The sequence below is a fragment of the Rhinoraja longicauda genome, chromosome 25, assembly GCF_053455715.1.
Source record: "Rhinoraja longicauda isolate Sanriku21f chromosome 25, sRhiLon1.1, whole genome shotgun sequence".
Classification (NCBI taxonomy): Eukaryota; Metazoa; Chordata; class Chondrichthyes; order Rajiformes; family Arhynchobatidae; genus Rhinoraja; species Rhinoraja longicauda.
Genome location: NC_135977.1, coordinates 7,241,774 through 7,258,860, shown reverse-complemented (window position 1 = coordinate 7,258,860; position 17,087 = coordinate 7,241,774). Strand labels below are relative to the sequence as shown.

The following is a 17,087-nucleotide window of genomic DNA, read 5'->3' as shown; positions in this document are numbered from 1 at the left end:
TCCAGGGAATCTAAGTTCATTTGTCTAATACAGTTTACGAAACAGTTGGATAGGACAGGTTTGGTAGGATATGACAAGCGCAGGCAGGTGGGACTAGTGTAGCAGGGACATGTTGGGCCAAAGGGCCTGTTTCCACGCTGTATCACTATGACCATCCTTGGTGATTTGAAGTCCAAAAGCAATTCTGGTAGATCTGTTGCTGTCCTTCCACCAAGGCCAGTATTATAGATACCCAGTACTCTGAGTGTTTCTGGGCAGTGTATGTTCTTATGAGGGGCTTTGTACAACAATGGCACAACTTCTGCTCTGTCTTGTATTATAGATTTTTATTACTTTGGATTATTTCCTGTACTTACCCTCAAGCTTTTTTTAATGGTGCACATAAAATCACTCGACTAACCCCAAATATATTATATCTACTGCTTTGAGTTGATCACCATTAATAAATTTACTCTCATCCAAAGTTCTGCATGAATACCTGTGCTTAAATTTTAGAATAAGACTTGAGGCTACGGTCAATAGTGCTGCAAATGTATCCGTTAATTACTGTGCAAATCTGTTCAGCTAACCTGTTTGGACAGAACAGGCAAAGAGACTAGGAATGAGCTCTTTTATAAACATAGCACAAAAAGTAAGGAAATTTGTGTTTGGTAGATTATTTCTTTGTTGTAACAATGCTTCTTGGCAATAAATCTTATACCGTTGGAAAGCCTGTTTATCTCCCTTTTAAATGGTGCCACATTTGTAAGGAACATGCATTTGTGGGATGAGCAGCAGAGCTGCGTATATGGGTTGCGCCCATGAAAAATTTGCCAAATCTTCTCTGCCAATGCCAAACAGCTTATTCTGCTGTTGCTATTGACTTGTTTTGAGCTTCTGGTACCCCCCAGGTGCTGACAATCAGGTGCCTGATTGGCACCTGATTGGCAGCACCTGTGAGCATGGGCCCTGCTACAGTGGTCAGTAGGTGTCTGCTCCAAGAATCGGCATGCCACGTTTGATTGATCTGGATAGGGCCCGTGCGATAGGGCAACTTCAAGCTGGTGTTCCGCAAAACCAAGTTGCGGCATTATTTGGAGTGAGCCCTAGTACCATCTCCAAAGTGAAGGCCAAGTTCCATATAACGGGGGATGTCAGAGACAGGCCGCAAAGTGGGCGTCCCAAGAAGACGACACCCGAAGAAGACCGTTTCCTCACCCTGTCAGCACTTAGGAACCGTAGGCTGTCTTCTACAGATTTGCAGTCAAGGTTTGCAGGACGATATGGCCGACGACTCTCTGCCCAGACAATTCGGAACAGACTGCACGCAGCCGATCTCCGGTCTCATAGGGCTGCCAGGAGGCCTGCCATGACTGCCCTTCACCGTCAGGCCTGTTTGCGCTGGTGTCGGCAACACGTGCACTGGAACCTGAACATGTGGAGGAACGTTATGTTCAGCGATGAGTCCAGATTCTGCCTACGGCAGTTGGATCATAGGGTCAAAGTGTGGAGAAGACACGGAGAACGCTATGCTGATTGCTGCACCGATAGAGTAACATCTTTTGGTGGAGGCATCCCACAACAGTGTGTGACCAGGCTGGTGACCAGCATGAGGAGGAGGTGCCAGGCTGTTGTGGCTGTGTATGGTTCTTCCACACGCTACTGAGGCTCCTGTTTATTAAATGAATAAATTGTTAAATTGCCAATATGTCTTGTTTCTTCAGACTTCAATCATCCAATCCACCAAACAACACCGAATAAGAGTCAATGGCAGAATAAGCTGTTTGGCATTGGCAGAGATTTGGCAGATTTTTCATGGGTGCAGCCCACATACTCAGCTCTGCTGCTCATCCCACAAATGCATGTTCCTTACAAATGTGGCACCATTTAAAAGGGAAATAAACAGGCTTTCCAACGGTATAAGATTTATTGCCAAGAAGCATTGTTACAACAAAGAAATAATCTACCAAACACAAATTTCCTTACTTTTTGTGCTATGTTTATATCCACCGATTCGCAAGACATGCAAGAAAAAGCACATCGGCATTGCAGCCACAAAGCACAAAATGGCCACAGTAAGTACTTTGATCTAAATCTTACCAGAGGGAATGAAGCAAGTTCTTCTGGCGTCATTGAGCTCAATTCCTCCTTATTTATCCTGTAATTTGGTGGCAGAAAATACCGCAAAGTATTTCTGAATAGAAGGAAGCGAGAAAAATGATTAAACTATTCACATGTTAAGAGTAATTTAAAACAGGTCTTTGTCCAAACACATACATGCCAACCAAGATGCCCCATCTAAGCCAGTCCCATTTGGCTGTGTTTAGCCCATATACCTCTTAACCTTTCCTGTCAAAATGTCTTTTAAATGTTATTGTACTTGGCTCAACTAGTCCTTGAACTCCTCGTTCCATATACCCACCACTCCCTGTATGAAAAAAATGCCCCTCAGGTCCCTATTAAATCATTCCCCTCTCACCTTAAACCTGCGCCCTTTATTTTTTATTCCTCTAACCCAGGAAAAAATTTGTGCACACAACCTTATCTATTTCCCTCATGATTTTCTACACTATAAAAGGAGGGGGAGAGAGAAGAGAAACAGATGCCAGCAATTGCTCATGATCCTGCAAGCCTTCTGGAAAAGCACAAGTGAGAATCAGACATTGAATGGCCTCACATACCTCACATATAATATAGGCTAGATGCAGGAATTTTTTTCTTGATGTTGGGGGGGTCCAGAACCAGGGGTCACTGTTTAAGAATAAGGGATAGAAAAAACCTTTCCACCCCGAGTTGTGAATCTGGAATTTTCTGCCACAGAAGGCAGTGGAGGCCAATTCACTGGATGTTTTCAAGAGAGTTAGATATAGCTCTTAGGGCTAACGGAATCAAGGGAAAAAGCAGGAACGGGGTACTGATTTAGGATGATCAGCCACGATCATATTGAATGGTGGTGCTGGCTCGAAAGACCGAATGGCCTACTCCTGCACCTATTTTCTATGTTTCTACTCAATATCTGGAATTGGATATTGAGAATGACAACTCCAAGAGCCTTTTGCACCTGTTGTATCCCCAGGTAGAAGTTGTATAAATAATGAAAAACAAATTACTCCCTATTCCTGAATGGAAACTTTGGTGGCCACTGCATCACAGAGATGTCATGTTTATAAACAAGTCTTTGTGATGATGCCTGCGCATTTTCCTTGATCATCCAGTCAGAAGGTTAACAGGGTAGATAACCCATTCACTCCTTCACCTGAAGCTGAGTACAAGTGATTCCACAGTTTCTTTGCTGGTTGTTGGTTGTGTAGTGTCTGGCTCCATCCTGGTACTGTCTGAAGTTGATCCTGTTTCCACAGATATGTCTTCCTCACCACCCAGTGTGTCAGGTGTCTGGTATTCAGGAGATGGTGGCTTCATTAGTCTCACATCAATACTTCCCTTCTCAACCCTGCAGAAAAAAAGTTCTCAAGTCAACTGAATCAACTTTTGATCACAAGATGTGTTAATTGAAAGGACAGCTGGACAGTCAAAAAAATCTATAGAAACTGGAAATAAAAGCAGAAATGCTGTAAACATTTCTTGGGTAGCATTTGTGAAAGGAGAAACAGTTAACATTTCAATCTCAAAGAACTTTGATCAAGAGAAATTAAATTAGTACTTGGAAGCAGAGAGGGTGGGGAGGTATGTACACAGCAAAGGACATGGCCAGTGTCGCTGAAGTTGTAAGCTGTTAAATGGAGCCATCTAGTTGACGGAACACAAAAGAAAATGTATTAAGGCAAGAGACTCCAGCTGCTGGAATCTAGAAAAAAAACTTGGAAGAACTCTGAGTCAAACAGCATTTATGGAGGCAAAAGAATGGTTGATATTTTAAGTCAACACCCTGCATTCGAGCATTCCTTTGCCTCCACCCATGCTGCTTGGCCTGCTGAGTTCTTCCATCAACTATAATATGGGGGGAGGGAGGTGAAATGCAGAGTTGCAGGAAGTGTCCAACAGTTCAGTTTACGAGTGGACAGGGAAAGAAAGTCATTAGCTTTCTGCCTCCACGGCAGCGACAGCATTATAAAAAAACTCAGAGGTAGTTACTCTTATTTTCATTTAGTGAAGACCAACGCAGTATGCCAAGGTGTGGTCAGCACAACAGAAGGAATAGAATCGTTCAAGGAGACGATGGCAGTGACAGAGTTGGATGAGGTTCTCATGATTCTACCACTTCTAAACTAATTATACTCTGCGTATTAAACTTCTCTATTTAGAAAAGATTAATTAGAAGAGGCTAATGAATAAAGAGGCATACTTCAGAGATGTCTTACAGTGTAGACCAGGGAGTGAGGAGTTTAAAGCAATTTTCTCACCATCGGTCTCTCGGAGTAGTTGCTGTTGGGACATAATCAAACTTGACCTTCCACCGCACTGCCTGTTTGCTTGCTGCAACAGCAGTGACCCGACCCGTGTGCCATTCCTTATTCACCTTCACTTCTACCAGCAGTCCTCGCTCTGTACACAGGAAGGACAAAGTGTTCTCATTACACAATGTGGATCACCCAATGCATTGATGGAGACGCAACACACTGCCCCATTTAAATATCCAGCACGACCTTTTTCCTCTCGTGTGCAGATTGTTCAATTACTTTCTGTGAATCATAAACATTAACAGCACAAAGAGATTTGGTCCACCAGTTGGACTACAATATGGAACCATGTTGCTGGAGCCATAACGCTAGTCACCTCTTTCAGCCAGCAGAGCATTCAAAGATACTTCAACGTAGCTAAAGATTAGGAAATGTAAACCCCATTCTCACCTTTCATGGTGCTGGCCTGCTCCGCTTCATCTATCTCCCCTCCACTGTCCGAAATCTGTAAAACAAACCAAGACACTTATTGGGGCAATACAAACAAGCAGTTCTACAATTTAGAGAAAAAAAAACATATCATTGTTTACATTTACATCTAAACAAGAGCATGTTTTTCATTTATATCAATTCGACAGAATAAATGAAGGGGAGAGAAATGTTGGTTAAATGGCATTAAAGGTACACTATCATAGAGTTTGAAAAAATCAATGTCCCAATTCATTAGATGATGTTTTAAAAATTCCTTAAATATCAGTTTCCGAGGATTTTAATGTGAAGGAGTGTGTTTTGGGCAAGAAATATGTCTTGCCCATTTCTCACTTCCCTCCTCAAAGTTACCCAAAACCATTATTCAGATCTGACAACTGTCCGAAATCTGATTATTCCCATTTTAACCTAAAAGTTCAAGTTCAACTTAAAGTAAGGAGGGGAGAGAAAAATCACTGGTAAACAGCATGGGAAATTGTTTGCAAGTGCCCACGTAGGTGGTGGTGGTGGGGAGAAAATTGTGAATGTTTCTACCTAATGCACAGTTGCATGTGCATGACTAATTCCATGCACTGTGGGCTCAGACCCTATCAAATGACACTGTACGTAGGGATCTGACTTCAAAACAGATCCATCGATGGTTAGTAAAAGCAAGATTAAGAAACCTCATATACTGCAGGAAGGTGGCAAGTTCCAACCCTATTGATAATAGCTAATCCAAAACAGAGGCCAGAAAACCTGGCTCGGCCGCCCACCCAGAATGGAAGGAGTCGAATGGAGGGCCGGGAGACAGTGCAGTGCCTTGGCGGTGGAGTTGGCCGCTGAAGGCCCTGCAAGAGACTGGAGCTCAGCTGTACCGAGCGCCGTTCCAAATGGCCGAGAGTGTGGACTGCATGTAGCCAGCAGCGGTGGCGGACACCAACGGCTACGCCTGGCCAGGCCGACCCTGCAAGGCCGCCAAGACATTGGGCCTTCATGGTCAGGTCAAGAATCTTGCACTTACAACTGGGACTTGGAAACGGCGACTCTATACTGTCTCAGTGTACTATAAGAAAATAACTGCAGATGCTGGTACAAATCGATTTATTCACAAAATGCTGGAGTAACTCAGCAGGTCAGGCAGCATCTCGGGAGAGAAGGAATGGGTGACGTTTCGGGTCGAGACCCTTCTTCTCAGTGTACTACTGCCTTACACTTGCACTGTATCTGAGATGATGTGTCTCAGTGTTTATGTATAGTGATACTTGTACTAACCGCATACAAAAATGAATTTCACTGTACCTCAGCGCATGTGACAAATAAAGTACAATTGTGTTAAGTATTTCGAGAGGAAATTGCCTGATGTTGGCAGTTATCATACGCTGCTGCTGAAATGTGTGAGCACAGTGCCAGATTCACCCGAGAAGTCAATCCTTCTTTAGTCTCACCCGAGTTTGCCTGCCAAGCAAGATGCTCAGTGACTTTATACACCAAGGCAACGTGACCTCAAAAATCAGTGCAGTATGTATAAAAATACAAAAAAAGCAACACTGCTAGAAATTAGAGTCCAATTACTTGTTGATTTTCAAATGATATTGAATAACTAAGGGCATGGGGACATTGAAGGAATGTAGCGGGAGTATATAAAAGACTACTGAGGGCACCATATAAAATGTTATATTACCTCCACCACATCAGCTGGGTCTTTTTTTAAGCGCTTTGATTCGGAAACTGTCGGGATTATCGTAGTCTTCCTTTCGTCCTGTTGCTCTTCCTCCTCATCTTGCTCTTCCTCCTCACTACTTTCTATGAACGTATTCCTCTTCCTCGTTCCAGCAGACTGGAATAGAAAAACACCTTCAATTATAACATCTTCCTAAAATTGCCTTGGAGTGATATGGTAGGAAAACAGGCCACTGAGCCCACACTGACTACCAAACACCCATTTATAATAATCCACCACATTTTATTCTTTCTACATCTCCATTAAATCTCTCCAGATCCTGCCACTCACCTATACACCAGGAGCAATTTACAGAGTCCAATTAATCCACCAATCCATACGTCTTTGGGACTTGGGAGGAAACCAAAGCATCCGGAGGATTCATGCAGTCACGAGGAGAATTTACAAACTCCATTTGGACAGCAACAGAGGTTGCTTGAGCCCTGAGACAACAGTTCAACTAGCTTGCTGCTTTCTGGAAGCAATAGTCTCTGGGGAATTCTGCAAAGTTAAGACAGTGGAAATATCCTGGTTTTCATCTTCCATCTTTTTTAAGTTCTACACAGAGGAAATAACTGCAAGCACCTGCTTGGGGGCCTGTAGTGGCCAAAATGACCTCTGGGGCCTTTTCCCAAGGCATTACCATCCCCTATTTGGCACTCAAATCATCAAGTTCACAACTCCTGTCAACTGCACATTTGATACTCAACTAAGTGCTTTTTTGTTAGTTCTAAGTACTTCACACTGCAAAATTTGATATGAACAATCTACCTTATCAGTTAAATACTGGATCTAGAGTAAAATCCAGATCCATTTGCAATACTAGACAAGCAATCCATGACACCTTATTTCTAAGAGCACTGTAAAAGATACAGTATTTAAAATTTCAGTGCATTTTTTTAACCAGTGAACAGCATGGAAATGTGTTTTTTAATGGAACTTATGCATTAGTGCAACAGAACAAACTCTGAATTGAGTGCCATCTATGAAGCATGCAAATGAATTAGTTTGCAATAATAATTACAACCGAAGCTGCTCTATTTAGCGATGTGTTTTCCATAAGCTTGTTTAAAATACCTGCACAGTCCTACTCGACGTCTCCCTTTTATGTCCCAAGGCCTTAGTTCCTTTAACCTGTTGGCTCTTTGTGCTCACAGAGGCAGGGGTGGCATTCCTCACAGAGGTAGATGGCTGTGCTCCGATCCTGGGAGACAAAGTGTTTTGTGTTGCGGAGGTTGACAGCCGCTGCTGGGATCTTCCCGCGTTGGTTACCGCTTTTTTAACGGTAACGTTGGCGTGAGTGGCCGCAGCCTTGCTTGCGGATCTGGATGCGGAATCCTTGCGTTGTAGCGCGTGGGACCGCGATCCAGGTGGGTGGCTCGGGGCATTTTTGATGATGTCAGCCAACGGCGGCGATCGTGGACGCTGACTACTTGCAGAAGCCCGTGCCTACAGAGAAGTTAACGTAATATCTTACAAAACACAAATACAAAGTTCAATAAGTTTATTTTACATTTCCTTTAGTTTATTTTACGTTTTGTTTAGAGATACAGTGGAAACAGGCCCTTCGACCCACCGAGCGTACAAGTTATACCCCAAACACTAGGGACAATTTACAGAAGCCAATTAACCTACAAACCTGTACATCTTTGAAATGTGGGAGGAAACCGGAGCACCCGGAGAAAACCCACGAGGTCACAGGGAGAAAATGCAAACTCCGTACAGACAGCACCCGTATTCAGGATGGTATCTGGGTCTCAGGTGCTGTAAGGCTACAACTCTACCAACCGCACGCGCCACTGTGCCACGTTATTTAGAGAATTCAAAATATTCTCTCTCTTGCCTCAGAGACAAATGAAAATGAGCAGGGAATCAATGACACATTGCTCTCGTTGGACATGTGATGACTTTTCTTCTTTCAAAATGTGAATCGATGGAATGAAGACCATCTCTCAAAATGTCTTGACAAATTTCAATCCACTCACTACATAGTTATTGAAACTCTGAGGGGATATCCAAACTATAAGCAGTGGAGGCAACCAAAGGCTTATCTAGTAGTCTAAGTCAGTTCATTTCCTCCTTTACACTCTCACCAGTCTATATAAGGATGGCTGAAATCCTCAGTTTTCACTATTCTATAACAGTGGAAAATAGCTCTGTAAATTAATCTGACTTCCACTCCTCTGACTCAGTCTGAAGAAGGGTTTCGACCCGAAATGTCACCTATTCCTTCTCTCCAGAGAGGCGCTGAGTTACTCCAGCATTTTGGGTCTACCAACCGTTAATTAACACCTAAATATCCCACGTCATTACATTAAAGTTACTTCAGTACACAAGCCCAACTCATCTCTTTAGATTGCACAGTAACCATTGAACTACCTACTACTCACCTCCAGTGTGGGATTGCGGCTAACATCAAGTGGAAGTTTCTTTAAATCAGCTTGGGAACAGATAGGCATGTTTTTCTGGGGAAAGGCAAAAAACAAAAAAATATACATTAAAAAAATAAAATAGCTAAAAATGTTATAATGAACATTACTAAAGTCAAACATTACATAGAGTCATAGTGATACAGCGTGAAAACAGGCCCTTCGGTCTAACTTGCCCTCACCGGCCAACATGTTCCAGCTACACAAGTCCCACCTGCCTGCGCTTGGTCCACATGCCTCCAAACTTGTCCTATCCATGTACCTGTCTAGCTGTTTCTTAAACATTGGAATAGTCCCTGCATCAACTACCTCCCCTGGCAGCTTGTTCCATACACCCACCACCCTTTGTGTGAAAAAGTTACCCCTCAGATTCCTATTAAATCTTTTCCCTTTCACCTTGAACTTATATCCTCTGGTCCTCAAATCCCCTACTTTGGGCAATTTTTGTACATTTTGTCTATATTTTTTTGTGTCAAGCAGAAACATTTTAATTCTCTGTGGGCATATTACATGTAGAGATGATGTGTAAAACAATTATACCGTTTGTAGATTTAAATAAAAGATGTGCCCACTCTGTAGAGATGCCGAAAAAAGTTTAAAAACTGGTGTTACTTACTTTGAAACAGTAACAGCAGAGGGAAAACTTAGTTGTGGGATAGTTAAATTTAAAAGCAAAGGGACAGCACAGTGGCTTAATAGTAGACTGCTACTTTACAGATCCAGACGCTCAGGTTTAATTCCAATCTCTAGTGGCATGTGAAGTTTGGTCTCCCTGCGACTGGGTCCTCTATTTTCTTCCATGTCCCAAAGACGTGCTAATTTGAAGTTTCATTAATCCCTGTAAATGGCCACTAGTGTGCAGGTGAGCGGGAGAATCTGAGGGATACTGATGGGATATGAAGGGAATAGGTTAAAGGGAAAATTAGTGGGGGAATGGGGCTGTTCAGTAGCATAGACTCAATGGCCTGTTTCCGTGCTGTAATTGTTATATGGTTATATGTAATATGTAGATCACAAAATGCTGGAGTAACTCGGCAGGTCAGGCAACATCTCTGGAGAAAAGGAATAGGTGATGTTTCAGATTGGGACCCTTCTTCAGATGTAATATTTAGATTGAACAACTTTCCACAGGATAAGGATAAAAAACTCAGGAGGCAGAAGTTTAAAGTATGTTATCTCAACGCTAGTTATAGGCACGCAGGGAATTTAAATTCATATTATGATTGAGTCAAGGCATTTTACTTTCTCGTTCATAGCTTTGCACTTTGCATCTGCAACATTTCTAGAGTGAACCTTTACTTGCTTATTCAACGCACTTTTAAATGTGTTTATATCCAATCAGTGGTTCTATTGTACTTTATTGTCACGGGCAGCTAGGTACGGTGAAATTCCCGTTTACCTGCTGGGAAAACATGAACATGGACGTCAGAACCACTAGATAGTCGAAAAATCTGGTCATGTAACATATCATCTCACCTGTGGTATCCATTTGAGAAGGCACCGAAAACATTAGCCAAAGTACAAGAATCGCAAGTGAAGGATGTTAAAATAAGGCAGATACACGTTCAAGAATGAAAGTTTAGTGTTTCTGTTCAAACTTAAAACTTTCTAAAATATTTAATGGCCCGTTTATACACCTCACCTTACCTTCAATGCTTCCAGTTTCTTTTGCTGCACTCGTATTTTTTCTTCGTGTGACTTAACATCTTTTCGCAGTATGCCTATTGGTACATTTTGCTTTTGCTCTGGAGCATCACATCTGGAAAAAAACAAAGACGCGAAGTGCGCTCTAATGGAATACTGAAATGTAAACCATTCATTGTCCACTTTCAATACCATTTTCAAATAGATTCTATCCTTGCAATGTCCGATCCAGTAAATAGTCCGGCGCAGTGACGCAGCAGTAGAGTTTCTGCCTTACAGCGCCAGAGACCCGGGTTCGATCCTGACTACAGGTGCTGTTTGTACGGAGTTTGTACATTCTCCCTGTGACCACGTGGGTTTTCTCCAGGTGCTCCAGTTTCCTCCTATACATCAAAGACGTACAGGTTTATAAGTTAATTGGCTTATGTGAAATTGTAAATTGTTGATAGCGTTTAGGATAGTGTTAGTGTAAGGGGTGATTGATGGTCTGGGTGGACTTAGTAGGCAAAAGGCCTGTTTCTACGCAGTACCTCTAAAGCCCCTTCTCCACTGTAATATATTTAAAACACATGCTCCTTTACAGTAGATGCTCAATGTTGGAAAGTTAACAGTTACCTAATTGCAGTCTTCTTCGCTCTCTGAATAGAATTTTAATCTTTCACACATCTTAGGACAGTTGCATCATCCAGCCAGGTTAGGTGGAAAAGAGAGATTCCCAACACTACCCTAACAATGTCAGGCATAGCAGGGTCAGACACAATTAATACTTTTACCCCAGTTGTGTGTCTTACAATTACTGTACTTACCGATTCTGGATATGGTCAGGGCTCATAGAACACGTCCAACTGTCTGGATATTCCTTACCAACATCATCCACTCGGTAGGGAAGGGTCCGCCATTTTAAACAGTGATCTAAAAAGCAGTTCCAAAATTGTTCGTTTGCAACAAGGTGTAATCTCTCGGACTTGAATTGAAATCTCTCAAAATAAACTTGTCATTTTTTTTCAAAAGTGGAAGGGCTTTAAACACTTCTCTCCACCACTCAACTGTTCTTGCTATTGAGGGCGTGCAGCGTAGGTTTACTAGGTTAATTCCCGGAATGGCGGGACTGTCATATGTTGAAAGACTGGAGCGACTAGGCTTGTATACACTGGAATTTAGAAGGATGAGAGATCTTATCGAAACGTATAAGATTATTAAGGGGTTGGACACGTTAGAGGCAGGAAACATGTTCCCAATGTTGGGGGAGTCCAGAACAAGGGGCCAAGGGTTTAAGAATAAGGGGTAGGCCATTTAGAACTGAGATGAGGAAAAACTTTTTCAGTCAGAGAGTTGTGAATCTGTGGAATTCTGTGCCTCAGAAGGCAGTGGAGGCCAATTCTCTGAATGCATTCAAGAGAGAGCTAGATAGAGCTCTTAAGGATAGCGGAGCCAGGGGGTATGGGGAGAAGGCAGGAATGGGGCACTGATTGAGAATGATCAGCCATGATCACATTGAATAGCGGTGCTGGCTCGAAGGGCCGAATGGCATCCTCCTGCACCTATTGTCTATTTTAAGGATTTCAGTCAGCCATTTAGTCAAGAGAGCAACAGTGATAGTAATAGAAACGAGAGCTTCCTAATTGTTTAATGAGTAACTGCGTGGCATGAAATTGAGGCATTCAAATGGGCAAATTCTAATTGCAATTCAAGAGTTGTCAAAGGCAAGCTGATGTTCAAGTACTCATCGAGTCATACAGCGTGGAAACAGGCCCTTCGGCTCAACTTGCCCACATTGGCCAACATGTTCCAGCTACACTAATCTTACCGGCTAGTGTTTGGCCCACATCCCTCCAAACCTGTCCTATTCATGTACCTGTCTGTTTCTTAAACATTGGGATAGTCGCTGCCTCAACTACCTCCTCTGGCAGCTCGTTCCATACACCCACCACCCTTTGTGTGAAGCAAGGAGAAGAGGCAGGCTATGGGCATTTTAGCCCGCAATACTCACAATCTAATCTCCCAAAAGTAAAAGGTGGCTTAATACCAGAAAACAAAAGCAAGCACCATCAATAAAGCAGAAAGAAAGAAAGCTGGGAAGCAGAGCAGGATACGGATGGACTAAAAGAGGGAATCAAATCTATGCAAGTATGCAACATAGAATCAAATACAAAGTAAGAGCCACAACTTCAGTGGCTACTGTTTAAATTAATTGTTGGTGAGCAGGAGGAAGAATTTTGTTTTGTTTTTTTAACTTATGACTAGCTTAATTGATACTCGCCTGTGGATCTTACCCACTTTATGCACAGAAGGCATTATGGTGAGACGTACCGCACTGAATGGTGGTCGGAATCTCCATGGCACGCCGCCTCTTGTACAATGTCTCGTCAGAAGGTGGGTGGTTCCAGTTGGCTGACAGATAGCCAAATTCATCCCAGAATTTCACTATCCCCTTCTGTGCTATAGGCCAGGAGAATTATTGTGTTAACTTTGTAGGAGGTCATATTGTTTAAAAAAATCTGTTTTGCAATTAATCATGCATTATGAAAAGACAGTGAGCTCTATAACCTAGACATGTACAACAAGAACAGTTTCCAAATAATGAATGAGCTATTGAGTCCCATGGATCTACCTAGAACTAGGTCTAGAATAGGAGTTGAAATAAGATCATCTGGACAGCCCTGTGAAAAATCACAAAGCAAAAGGGATAAAATAAAATGATGGCAACAGACAACATCAACAGGTGAGTGATCTGTTCAGGTTAATCTTAACTAGCAGGTGGCAAAGAACAGGGTGCGTGGACCAAATTGGTACAAAATGACCAGCTCAGTTAGGCAACTCAGTCAGCATGAAGGAGTTGGAATGAAGGACCTATTTCTGCATGGTATAGGTTTCAGACTCTTTCACAAACAAATATCAATTTCATTACAATTAAAGTTAAACAAGCATTGAGCTGCAGATAAGCTGGAGGTGCATTGACAACCATATCCTTTAAAACTCTGCAACAATCCACCAATCATTTTGTTGTTTGAAAGCAAAAGAACTCAAGAATAACATGCACACAAAAATGAGCAGTCAGGGTCTGTTTAACTATGTTTGGCACAGCTAAAAATCCTTCCCTTACCTATGCCGATATCTTTCCAGTACTGCACCAGGTGTTCTCCCATGGCTCTCAGTAGATGGCGATACTCCTTGGCATCTGCAAAGTCCTGCTTATTGTGGGTGGGCTCCAGAACCAGGTATGGGACGTCCACTACACCCACAACTCCACCACACGCCCTGATGATAAACAAAACAACCGTTTCAACTGTTTGCAGATTAACTCCCCCTTTTATGCAACGTTTTTACCCATTCCTTGGTCACTTCTTAATGTAGCTTCCATCACACTGATGTTCATCCACTATGAAGTCCACAAATCATCTATTGCAACTGGTCCAGAAAACATCGGCTCAGCTGCTCTCCCCGATTCCCCAAATAGAATAGAATGAAATCATAGCGGTATTTGCACCTTAAACAACCTCATTCATCATTGTCACTGCAGAACTAAGTTCCTTCCCATATGTTCCAGACCTCTGACTTTATCCACTGTATTACTTCTTCCCTTGCTGCACTCTCAGTGGCAGCCTCTATTCTTTGAAAGATCCTCCAATCTCTCCACTCTGTAGCACTTTCCCTATCTTAAGACCTTTTCCAAAATACATGTGACATTTTAAATGCAGTTAAAAAAAGCCAGTGTTTTTTATATCGGGACAGTGGTGGCGCAGTGGTAGAGTTGCTGCCTCACAGTGGTAGAGTTGTTGCCTCACAGTGGTAGAGTTGCTGCCTCACAGTGGTAGAGTTGCTGCCTCACAGTGGTAGAGTTGCTGCCTCACAGTGGTAGAGTTGCTGCCTCACAGTGGTAGAGTTGCTGCCTCACAGAGGTAGAGTTGCTGCCTCACAGCGGCAGAGTTGCTGCCTCACAGCGCCAGAGATCCGGGTTCCATCCTGACTATGGGTGCTGTCTGTACAGAGTTTGTACGTTCTCCCCCTGACCATGTGGGTTTTCTCCAAGATCTTCAATTTTCTCCCACACTCCAAAGATGTACAGGTATGTACAGGTTAATTGGCTTGGTGCATGTGTAAACTGTCCCTATTTTGTGTAGGGTAGCGTTAATGTGCGGGGATCACTGGTCGGCGGGGACTCGGTGAGCCTAAGGGCCTGTTTCCGCACTGTATCTCCAAACTAAACTCCTTGGGCTATTTGATAATGCGACAGCTTGTCACACGAATGTGTTGTATCACAGGACACAAGTAAAACATGGGACACAAATGTGAAAACGCACACCTCCAGATTCAGGGACGGTTTCTTCCCAGCTGTTATCAGGCAACTGAATCATCCTACCACAACCAGAGAGCAGTCCTAAACTCCTATCTATCCCATTGGTGACCCTCGGACTATTCTTGATCGGACTTTGCTGGCTTTATCTTGCACTAAATGTTATTCCCTTTATCCTGTAGCTGTACACTGTGGATGGCTCGATTGTAATCATGTATTGTCTTTCCGCTGACTGGATAGCACACAACAAAAGCTTTTCACTACACCTTGGCACATGCAATAATAAACTAAACTGCAATTGTGGTGGAAGCCAGTGTGGACAAAGGACATTTTCAACAGATATCGTGAGGACTGCGATGGCGGTGGACGCTGGACAAAGTGCCGTTTTAAAGATGGTGGCGGACAGTGGAGGGGATTGGTGTCTCCAGGACAACAGGCCTTTAAGAAAAGACAAGGCACTCTTAAGATCTTTGAAACTTTGTGTTCTGTCTCGGTAAAGTCTATTACACTACCATTGTTGCATTTTTGTACTTATCTATGATTGTGCCCATCTATCATAGGAATTTACTGGATTGTATGCAAAACAAAAATTTTCACTGTGCCTAGGTACATGTGACAACAATGTTTCATCATATTTATTAGACTGATACTGAGAAAAATGAACTTCATTTAGCAAAGTAGTAATAAGCTTACGGTAAGATATTTAAAATGAAAGCAGGCAATTCTCAGAATACTCACACTCCTCCTTCCAGCTGTGGCCCCACTTTCTCGTACATCTTTATGAGACGACTACAGTTATAAATAAACATTCCATCCTGGTCGCGATACTCGATGTTAACACCGAAAATAAAACACATCTCCTTTGGTTCCTTCAAAGCTCTATATAAGTTAGAAAATAAGACAGTTTACCAGAGATTCTCTTCAAGCACATTAACAGAAGGATTTTTGTTTTTATAATTAATTGGCTTTTTAAACACATTAACAAGGCATCACCTTTCCGATGGTTTACCACCTCACCCATGATGTTCCACTCAAAAATTGGGGGAAAGAAAAGAAATGACAAGGGATCATAAAGAAAGATGTTATTCTGCTTTTACACGAGACAACCAAGAAAACCAGAAGACATAAGGAGCAGGATTAGGCTATTCGGCCCATCGAGTCTGTTCTGTCCTTCCTATTTTTCCTTCTCAATCCTATTCTCCTGCCTTCTTCCCACCGACAAAATGGGAAATGGAACTTTAACACCTGTGGGATTACCCGCTACTATAGCAATAGATTATGGATCCAAACTTAAGTGTGCCAGTCACTGATATGTTCTATTTTCCTGTCATTGCCCACAAAATATTCTCATATTTGGCCACCGCAACAAACCCAATCATTTCAGCATTTTATGGCTCTTCCCAGATTCAAATGCTCAGTAGTATATTAGCATGTAATTAAAATATAGAGACCAAAAAAAACTAAGCCTGTGTCAAGTTAACGACCCTCGGTGACATAAGGAGCATTTCATTAGCCGCAGTAGAGTTGGCATGGGTGAGAAGGAACGTTGAGGACCATACAAGGGAATAAGTAGGAGGCAACGGTCTCATTCCTGATAACCCACAGAAAACTATGCATGCAAGTATTTGAATAGACAGATCATACCATGATCTGCTTCAGTCAAATGGTTTTCCAGTGCAGAAGGCAGTGGAGGCCAATTCTCTGAATGCATTCAAGAGAGAGCTAGATAGAGCTCTTAAGGACAGCAGAGTCAGGAGGTATGGGGAGAAGGCAGGAACGGGGTACTGATTGAGAATGATCAGCCATGATCACATTGAATGGTGGTGCTGGCTCGAAGGGCCGAATGGCCTACTGCACCTATTGTCTAAACATGTAGGATTTACATGAAAGATAACCATTGAGTTAAAGAATTGAATGGTAACTGGTAGCCATGAAATTATACACAAGAAAAAGAACAGAAGCCTAGCAGGGCAAAGTACACTAACACCACCTTCTGTGGTTTTACCCTCACTGGATTTATGTTCACTTGGAAAGGCAGGATTGATTCAAAGGAGTCAGCATGGTTTTGTACAGGGAAAATTTCAGGTTGAGAACGCAGGCAGTCTGACTCGATAACTTTGCAGACAACATGGAAATTGGAGACCTAGGTAGTGAAAAAGGTTTTCTAAGGTTAGGGCAGACCATAATCAGCT

The 17,087-nt window shown here is 42.6% G+C and overlaps 2 protein-coding genes across 4 annotated transcripts in view; one reads left to right on the top strand and one right to left on the bottom strand.

Moving 5' to 3' along the window:
- LOC144606034 (rab5 GDP/GTP exchange factor-like) overlaps positions 1-15,301 on the top strand; it is a 37,670-nt gene extending 22,369 nt beyond the window's left edge. The window contains exon 10 of the mRNA XM_078421818.1: positions 15,078-15,301. The gene's annotated coding sequence lies outside the window, so the exon portion shown is untranslated. The remainder of the gene's footprint in view (positions 1-15,077) is intronic.
- Positions 1-17,087, bottom strand: part of morc2 (MORC family CW-type zinc finger 2) — a 51,472-nt gene that overhangs the window by 4,026 nt on the left and 30,359 nt on the right. For all 3 annotated transcript variants that reach the window (XM_078421813.1, XM_078421814.1, XM_078421815.1), the window contains 12 exons: positions 15,634-15,774; positions 13,705-13,859; positions 12,912-13,040; positions 11,408-11,513; positions 10,605-10,716; positions 8,919-8,993; positions 7,606-7,977; positions 6,490-6,645; positions 4,788-4,842; positions 4,341-4,482; positions 3,236-3,430; positions 2,080-2,173 (listed from right to left, as the gene is read on the bottom strand). In XM_078421813.1, coding sequence (XP_078277939.1) covers positions 2,080-2,173; positions 3,236-3,430; positions 4,341-4,482; positions 4,788-4,842; positions 6,490-6,645; positions 7,606-7,977; positions 8,919-8,993; positions 10,605-10,716; positions 11,408-11,513; positions 12,912-13,040; positions 13,705-13,859; positions 15,634-15,774 — 1,732 coding nt within the window. The remainder of the gene's footprint in view (positions 1-2,079; positions 2,174-3,235; positions 3,431-4,340; positions 4,483-4,787; positions 4,843-6,489; positions 6,646-7,605; positions 7,978-8,918; positions 8,994-10,604; positions 10,717-11,407; positions 11,514-12,911; positions 13,041-13,704; positions 13,860-15,633; positions 15,775-17,087) is intronic.